The sequence below is a fragment of the Apaloderma vittatum genome, unplaced genomic scaffold (assembly GCF_000703405.1).
Source record: "Apaloderma vittatum isolate BGI_N311 unplaced genomic scaffold, ASM70340v1 scaffold34538, whole genome shotgun sequence".
NCBI classification, from domain to species: Eukaryota; Metazoa; Chordata; class Aves; order Trogoniformes; family Trogonidae; genus Apaloderma; species Apaloderma vittatum.
Genome location: NW_009729807.1, coordinates 19,072 through 28,472, shown reverse-complemented (window position 1 = coordinate 28,472; position 9,401 = coordinate 19,072). Strand labels below are relative to the sequence as shown.

Genomic DNA, 9,401 nt, shown 5'->3' with positions numbered 1-9,401 from the left:
TGCTGAAGCTGAGGCAGAGATACCAGTGTCCCAGTTCTTGGCACGTTACCAGCCGTTACATCCCATAGTCTGAGGAGCCCTGCCATTGAATAGGACTTAGGAAATAGGTGTGCTTTCTACTGTGATGTTCTACAAATATTTCATTGTTACTTCCAGAAACTAGAGATTCTCTGTTATTTTTTCCTCAGTTCATAGAAGAGACATATTTACTGTCACCCTGCTTTCCTGCTGGTCAGTATACATTTTGTGTGCATGGCAAGGAGAAGAATTTAACTTGGGAAGTGAATTTTTTCTGTGATGGAGGCTCTTCTTCCTGTCTAAATTGTTTCAAAGTCTTGGTAAACACTTATCATGTGGAGGAGAAAGAAGGCTTAATTCTCTTCTGTGTCTTCCTCCCTATATGTACTTAATTCCAGAGGCCTAAAAACACGTATTCACAGTTTAATGTAATTTTATTTACTAAAAGATGTTTGACAATAAGTATTTGCTACATTATCTTAATACAAACACTCTCTCTTGGGTTTTTGGGGGGTTTCTTTTTGGCAAAGATTTGAAGACTTCCTTGCTCGCAAGTGGTCTTCTGAGAAGAGATTTGGTTTGGAAGGATGTGAAGTGATGATTCCGGCACTTAAGACCATCATTGATAAATCCAGTGAAATGGGAATCGAGTATGTTATAATGGGCATGCCTCATAGGTAATGGAACCCCTTCAGCAAATGGGTTTATTGTCTTAAATTTTGATTTCTAGAATTTTATGAAGAAAGTTGATACTAGAGAAGCTAGGATAACAAGAGTCAGTCATAGCGCGTAGTGGGAACGTAGAACTGTAACAAATAACATGTCAGTGAGAGGCTACAGGCTTCACAGGTAAATGCTGGCAAAACTCCCTTCAATGTGCTTTGAAGCTGGAAGCAAAGGCATCTCTCCCGTTGCATAGAGGCTGGAACTGAGAAAGCCGGCCAAAACAACATCAAACTTACTTTTGCAGTTTGCCTTAATTAAGTATTAGCTAAGACTGCTAGGTCGCTGCAAAATTCATTGCTCATAACATCTAGTTATTCATGTATAAAATGTCTGTGGGAATGCATTGGAGGAACATTGCAATGGGAAGGAGAAGGATAGAATGAGGAGTTTCAGGGTTGAAAGTTTGAACTTCTTACTTGCCTATGTCTGACAGTGACTTGCTGATTTTATAAGTTTTTTGCTGTTAACTCTATTATTACCGTTTCTGAGATGTAACTGTGTTTGAAATTTTCTTAGAGGTAGGCTGAATGTATTGGCTAACGTGATCCGAAAAGAGCTGGAGCAGATCTTCTGTCAGTTTGATCCCAAACTTGAAGCAGCTGATGAGGTAAGATGCTTCTTCAATAGATCTATATAGAGAAGTCAACATTCAAGGTAGTTTTTAGTCATTTTGGTCATGGCTGTTATGAAAATAACTTTGTCAGCTGCTGTGACGCATTGTTTTCTAGTTTGAGGTATATGATTTAGTGAAATTTCTTAACAGATTTTAAGACTGTATTGTGCCTCTACCATGCAGAAGTATCTCAGGAATGATTGGAGATAGTTAAGTTGCAGGTCATTTGATGAAGATCATAATATCTAAGCATCTATCTTTGTGTTGTATAAGTGAAATTAGCATCAATATTCTGTAAATAATTATCCAATGTTGGATAGTGATGCTAAGGTAATAAAATAGGAACAGTTTTCCAGTTGCAGCATCAAACCCATAGTGCATAGTGATTTACAACTAGCTAGGCGCATTTTTCAGGCTTAAGCACAAATTTTAGGCGTAATCTATTGGATACAACTGGTACAAATGACATTCCTGAATCATGACTACATGTTGCATTTTAGGGATCTGGGGATGTAAAATATCATCTGGGAATGTATCATGAGAGGATCAACCGAGCAACAAACAAGAAAATCACACTGTCCCTCATGGCTAACCCTTCTCACTTAGAAGCAGTTGATCCTGTTGTGCAAGGGAAAACAAAAGCTGAACAGTTTTATCGAGGGGATACGGCAGGGAAGAAGGTAAAGACTGCTTAATATACTGTCTCTCACTGATAGTTTTTAATATTCGTTTTAATAAAACAGTGTACCAGTAGTTTTGTATTGGAGATTCTTCCTCTCTTCCTCCTTCACAAATGGGATATATCGCCTGTTGAGCTAGATAAGGTTTTTGACATAGTGCCCCAAGGGTAACTTCAGGAAGTAGACTTAAAACTTCCATTTGCAAGCTGAACAAAGGCAGCAGAATGCTGGGAAATCTATAGTTTATTGTAAGAATACAGTTCTCTAAGTACTACAGAAATATGGAGGAAAGAAATCCTGCTGAGCAGTTCAAATTGCAGTTTTGCATACTAATGTATGTGTGAATATGTGTGTGTAATCCTCCCTAATAGGTTATGTCCATATTGTTACATGGGGATGCTGCCTTTGCAGGACAAGGAGTGGTTTATGAGACATTTCATCTTAGTGACCTCCCATCCTACACCACAAATGGCACTATTCACGTTGTGGTCAACAACCAGGTAACAAGAAGAACATTTTTCAATCACCTGCTGAATACTTTCTTGTGTATTTCTTTTTATTCTTGTCTGTTATTAGCTGGATACATACTCTTGTTTATTAGAATGGATAGGATGCTCCTGAAACTTATTCTAGTACCTAGCAAATCTGAATGGATAATATTTTGTCACCTACATTTATTTAGTTCAATTTGTAATACTCATTAGTTTAGGTTTGCTTTGTTTTTAAGGGAGCAAAAAGAACCTAGCTAGGTCAAATGAAAAACTGATACTACTGCTGTGTAAATGAATAGTAAATGAAAACCTCAAGTGTTCAAAACAAAGTGGAGGGAGATGCTCAAATTATTTTAATGGAAGTTTCTGGAATTTTTAGATTGGCTTCACCACAGACCCCCGTATGGCCCGTTCATCTCCATATCCCACTGATGTTGCTCGTGTGGTCAATGCTCCCATTTTTCACGTGAACGCTGATGACCCTGAAGCAGTGATGTATGTGTGCAGCGTAGCTGCAGAATGGCGGAACACGTTCAATAAAGATGTTGTGGTTGACTTGGTAAGTCTTAGTTTGCTTAACTTTTCATTCTGTGTGTTGTGTACTCATCTATTATTTTCCTGTGGCTTAGAAGACCCAGTCAAGAAACATATTTTGATTTTAATGGCCTGTATTTTTTTCCTTTTTAAAAAGACAGCTAAGGCCCACAAGAATCTGTAAATGTTTGTATACCATAAATTTCCTAAAATCTTTGTAAAACTATGAAATGGAATGATTTCACTTTACATTTTTTCCTTACCAACAAAAACACTTTCCCTTTGTAGGTTTGTTACCGTAGGAGAGGGCACAATGAAATGGATGAACCGATGTTCACCCAGCCGCTCATGTACAAGCAGATTCATAAGCAGGTGCCGGTGCTGAAGAAGTATGCTGACAAACTGATTGCGGATGGGACTGTGACACTGCAGGAATTTGAGGTACACGTCAACAGAATTAAAGAGTGCTTAAGAAGCTGATAGTAAGAAGACACAACTGTTCACCGTATGGTGTCTGCTTAAAACCCTTCCTTTCATTACTGTGATCAGTCTTCACCCTTTGACACTTTCTGATTCAATTTGGTTTGAGTTTTCACGTAAAATCAATAGTATTGTTACAACAAGAGGACTGAAAGGGCCATGAAGTAATTAATACATATTGCACTGAAAAAATTCACTTCATGTCTGAGGTTTCTAAAAGGTGATCAGATGTGAATGTTGGAGATGGAGGCATTTGTCAGCTGTTCTTCATCTCTAGAATCTTCATTTAGCAGTAAGACAGTATTTGAATGCTCATAGGGATAATTGTAGCTTAATACTGGTAACCTTGGCATGCTTGTATCCAGCAATAACGCAATAACATCAGTTCAGCCTTTTTATTTTCTTGCAATAATGCAACGGGGTTCAGAAATCGTGTGAAATACTCCAGAGGATGAAGTGTACGATCTGATGCCTCTATTAAGTTGGTTAGATCTTTACTTTAAGCTTTTTGAAAGTGAATGTGTAGAGTGCAGATGCAACAAAGGACCTTCTGAAGAGGTGTGGCACAGTTACAGATTACCAAAAAAAGCGGTTTGTGTAGGTGCTTTCTGTTATTGACAAGAGTGATCACAGCTCATGCAGAGCAAGCTCTCCTCAGTCATTGTAAGAATGTGCTAGTAGTGGCATGGGCTTTGGGGACTGGATCCAGGATCCTAGATGCGTGTTTTGCTCAGCAGACTGAGCTGAACGTTACTTCAGGTATTAGCTATCTCAGTAACTTGAGTGTGCTTTTGAATTGAAACACAGATATTGTAAAGGCAAAATGTGTCTACAGCATACGCCTTTGTATCTGTTGCCATCGACAGGTGTGGCCAGCAGATTTTCTGCTACACTCTTCTAGCCAGACTAGTTTTCTAGGAGATTCTTTTTTGGTCTTTAGTGGCTTCTTCTGTAGCCTGAAGTTTGAGAACTGGATAATGCTGATCTTAGAGGTATGACTGTAAATTACGTTTGATGCTTCAGTTCTGTCTCATTCTAGAGTAGTGCTTGCAACTTCAGCTCGTGGTACTCTCCTCTGTAACACCCATTCAGTAAACTACATGATTTGTGTAGTGTTGGTAAGCATGTTTTTAGAAGGCAGTTTGATCTTAGATAAAATGTTTTCCGTAATTGCAACTAAATTTTGTTCACAAGTTAGATAACTGTTTTATCAAACTGAACAATAGGTATCATTTGTAAGATACAAGGGTGTTATTTTTTGCCATTTAAAACGTTTTTCTCCTACAGGAAGAAATTGCAAAGTATGATAGAATTTGCGAAGAGGCATATACGAGATCTAAGGATAATAAGCTCCTGCATATTAAGCACTGGCTTGATTCACCTTGGCCTGGTGAGAAGTGTCCTTTCACTTACCTTTGTGTTAATATTATTGTGCTTTTGAGTCCATGTTTAGGACTCTTAAATGATTCTTATGAGGTAGTGTTTCTTTAAACTAAAATATGTGACCTTTGGTTTGCCCCTGTTAATGGTAAATGAAACCTTCGGTTGGATCAACTTGAAAGAGATGCTTTTCTTAAAAGCATGCAAAGTAAGGTGTGACTTGATGTCTTTTCAATTTAGCAGAGAAGTGTTTTTCCTATAAAGTTAACTATCTGTGCCCCGAGAAGGAAGGAGTACATCTTATGCTTTGTTTTTTTGATTTCGAGTTTTATTAGGTTTGTTTGGTTTGTTTGAGGGACTGAGGTGCCATATGCCTTGTACTGACTGAGTCTGCCTGTGCAGTTGGACTTCACAGGGAGTGAAAGCAGAAACAAAAGAGATCATGGTGTGCCTGTAAGATCAAGTTCTGTTGTCATACAGGCAATCAAAATCATTGTGTCTCCCAGTGAAAGGTGAAGAACTATGTTTAGGCTACCGCTCAGAATGTCTTTTAAGAGTTGTGATTTGTTAAATAAATTGTAGATTGTGCAGATATCTCTTAATTAGTCCTTGAATGTCTCACCAAATCTTTTCCTTCCAGGATTCTTCAATGTGGATGGAGAACCCAAGAGCATGTCTTGTCCTCCAACTGGCATTTCAGAAGACATGCTGACTCACATTGGCAATGTAGCTAGTTCAGTGCCAGTCAAAGACTTCAAAATACATGCAGGTCAGCGAGAGTCTTTGTTTCTCCTAGTGGCTATGTTTCTTCCTCAGATTTTATGTTTCTGCATACAAGTTACTGTTGGACCATTTCCCAAAGAGGAAAATACCCGTGACTTTTATTTTAACTCTTCCACGCTATGGGAAAGCAGACTGTGACAGTTAAGGTCCTGCTGCTTGTTCTCAGCATAATGTTCTTCCAATATCACACCCCTACGGTTCCCTACCTTGTTAAAATAGATTTCTCTCTGAGGGAGACGAAAGTCTCTTTGTAACGTTAATACCTCCTTCCACTCTTTTAAGTCCTTGTGGGAAATGCTGCCTCTGCAGCACGTTTGTGAGACTTTCTGGGAAGTAAGGCACCTGTCTCAGTAAGCACTGCTAGTATTTCTTAATGCTACACTTTTGTTGTAGTTAGATAACTTTCTACTCAGGGGTACAGCCAGACCTGGAAACATTGTTGATAGTACTGTGAGGCTAATTTTAGTACAGTGAATGGGCTCTGTGTGGGCAAACTCAGACATTTTTTTTCTGACACTGTGTCAGCGTTCTGAGTTAATTTGTTTACTTGCTGATCAGCTTGAGCTCTGGCAGCAGTACAGGCAGCAAGAACATGTTCATTCCACAGGGAAACATAGAACCACTTTGTTTTAGGGGTCTTTTTTCTTTTGTTGGCCTGTATTGAATGTTAGTATCAGGAGAAAAAGCTTTTTTCCCGTGTAAAATCCCTAGCTAATCTTTCTTCTCCAGAGTTATACCTCAAGGAGTGATTAACACGCCACATGCCGATATATTATACATTAGTTAATAGTTATCAGATACAATTAATCAGATGTTAAAACTCTTCTAGACATTTGTGTACTTTGTTGTGACACTGATAAATTTGAATTATAGTCAGCCAATAAAATTTTTAATTAGACTTCTAATTAAAAAACTTAAGATGTTCTCTCTGTAGTAACTTGATTAACCATTGACACTAAGTAAAACTTGCCAGTATATAAGTAGATTAATGCTTCAAAGCAAACTTTGGTGTGCTAGATTCTTTTATGCAGTTTTAAAGGCCATGAGAGAGAAAATTTTGGGAGAATTAGAAGGAAAAGAGCACCTTCTGAAGTATTGTATCCTTCCACTAGAACAATATAGCTTGATATCTCACAGTGTTTTGACAAGCAATTGGAAGATTATTTAGTTTTATCGAATGTTTAATATGTTCTAAAGAGAAAATTTTTAAGAATTTTTTTTTTTTTACTTAAAATGCAACAATTCTTGATGGGATAACAGTTTTGTGTGGAAAGAAAGCAAGACAATTTCTGTAAAAATGGGGGAAATAACAAAGGGAAATATGGGAAAATAACAAATAGGATAGCTTACCAGAAGTATCAGTGCAGATGTGAAAATAAGAATAAGTGTTGAGTGACACTGAATATACAAGGCTTATGACCTCAAAGCTGGAAGCATGTGTGTGCAGCTTTGAAGTTTTATTCCCTTGAAAAGTCACAGTGTTGTGACGAGTTTTGACTCACGAGTTTTAAAGTCTTCACTGTGAAAAAAACAGCTATTGGTTACTAACTTGGAATTTGTTGGCAGCTGCTATAGTTTCCTATTTATATGAGATTTGTAGTATTGATTAATTCATCCTGTTTCACTTTGTAACATCTTCAGAAAGTCCAATAAGCCAAGATAAAGTGTGAGAGAGAAGAAAAAGTCTTGAACCCAATAGCTGATATTTTCAGTCTCTTATAAAGCAGTACTTGGTATTAGGGATGTGAAAATAAGTCTTTAGGAAGAAATACATTAGCGTGAGTCTTTTTAATTGTCCTTGGTAGTTTCTGACTTAGCCAATCTTATTTTTTTTCTTCTAAAGCAAGGTATGAACATTATGCAACCCTTTGCCTGGGAAAAAAAGTTATTTTGCCATGCTAACTGTTCAGTTCTATAAGAATAATTTGTAGACCCTGTTACAATCTGTGTTTAAATTTAGTGAGGAAGGAGAATGTAATGCGAATATAAAAGATCCCTGAAGCAGATCCATTGATTTCTGATTTTTATTTCATTATAGGACTCTCTCGGATTTTGAGAGCCCGCTTGGAAATGACCAAGAACAGAGTTGTTGACTGGGCCTTAGCAGAGTACATGGCTTTTGGGTCTTTCCTGAAAGAAGGCATCCACGTCCGACTAAGTGGACAGGATGTGGAGAGGGGTACTTTTAGGTGAGTACTGAGATAGCTGTTAAATGCTGTCCCATAGTTAAGGAAACACATCGGCTTTTTTTAACGATATGGTCTTCTATGGGGATGGGGAAGCTGAGGATATACAGTATCATTCTAAACATTATAGAGTCCGGCAGTCAAAAATAATCAAATCTATTCTCTGTAAACAGCATTTTAAAGAATTCTATTCAAGGCAGAACAAATGTTCTCTAGATACTTTCTTCCTTCTATTGCTGAAAAGCAGAAATTATTTTTTCTGCTTTTTAACTAAAAATTCAGCTGCAATACATGTAATTGCTGAGAAGTAAAAGAAGGATACTTGCTGCTGCAGATTCTAGAGTCTTTTAAATACCATTCCAGCGGTGGCTGCTTGGAACTCAGCTATCCTGGGAACAAACATGTTCCCAGTTGGCAAGGCTTTAAAAAGTGAAATACGATCCTTTGTACCGAAACATTTAATTACTAAGGAGCATGAATGAACTCAGAATCTGATCACTTGGTAAAATATATGCAGTTCTGCTGCCTTACCTGATTCTCTGTGGAGTAAAATGTTAATGATGTATTTAATTGAAGCCTTTGATGCGAAGCCCATTGCTGGGAGTGAATGAACTAGCAGCTGTACTGTGCTTCATTGTGAATACTGCAGAAAAGAGATATAAATCTCGGTGCCTGTCTTCTCTGGTACAGTTCTCTTCTGTGCTGAGCTTCATTTGTTATCCAGTCTTTTGGGCTTTCTTCTTTTTGCTCTCCTTCTAATGACAGTTTAACAAAATCCCTGAAAACAAAACTGAAAATCAGGAGATTTTTTTTCACAATGCTCCTGATTTCTAATCCTTCTTGATTTCAATACCATGATCTTACAAAGTGGTGAGCATCTCCTGGACACATCTTCATTGCTTAGCAACCTGTTTCAGGTGAGCACTCCAGTCATATTTTGCTCATGCCTATAGACTTGTCTTGGCAATACTGATTCTCTGTATTCCCAGTTCTCTCACTGGTAGAAGATGACTTTACAAAACTATCGTCTGGATTTTCTTGATAAATTTAAGATAAAAATAATTGTTATGCTCACAGCAATATAGGGAAAAAATAAAATATGTGTTCAAAGAAAAAGCTATTTGGACTGGTAAAGACTAGCTAAGGATTTCTGTGTCGTCTGGCTTTTATTCTTCAGTCTTTTAGAAAAGAAGTAACAAGGCATTCAGATAAATTCTTGCAAAGAAGACTAAAGCTGGTAGTGCAAATATTTGATTTACAGTAACCTGGTTCTGCTGTACCACTGGGTTTTGAGTTTGCCTGATGTGTAAGTGGCATCTACAAAATGAATTTTTGTTATGAATGTGATAGGGCCTTTGGACAATAAAGGGTGACATTAAAAAAATATCTCAGACCTGAGAAAGTCAGAGTATTCAGCCACTCTTTAAACAGAAAAGAACACTGTAGAAATGTGTGAGACTTAGCCTATCATACATATCCAGGCTCATTTCATCAAAGGAATAGTTAGAAA

At 37.6% G+C, this 9,401-nt stretch overlaps 1 protein-coding gene across 1 annotated transcript in view; it reads left to right on the top strand.

Annotated features, from left to right (window-relative positions):
• Nucleotides 1-9,401, top strand: part of OGDHL (oxoglutarate dehydrogenase-like) — a gene marked incomplete at its 3' end in the record, with an annotated part of 44,683 nt that overhangs the window by 16,476 nt on the left and 18,806 nt on the right. Inside the window, exons 6-14 of the mRNA XM_009874561.1 lie at nucleotides 549-695; nucleotides 1,261-1,351; nucleotides 1,858-2,037; nucleotides 2,409-2,537; nucleotides 2,908-3,087; nucleotides 3,351-3,503; nucleotides 4,830-4,932; nucleotides 5,563-5,691; nucleotides 7,744-7,894. Of these exons, the coding sequence (XP_009872863.1) occupies nucleotides 549-695; nucleotides 1,261-1,351; nucleotides 1,858-2,037; nucleotides 2,409-2,537; nucleotides 2,908-3,087; nucleotides 3,351-3,503; nucleotides 4,830-4,932; nucleotides 5,563-5,691; nucleotides 7,744-7,894 (1,263 nt within the window). The remainder of the gene's footprint in view (nucleotides 1-548; nucleotides 696-1,260; nucleotides 1,352-1,857; nucleotides 2,038-2,408; nucleotides 2,538-2,907; nucleotides 3,088-3,350; nucleotides 3,504-4,829; nucleotides 4,933-5,562; nucleotides 5,692-7,743; nucleotides 7,895-9,401) is intronic.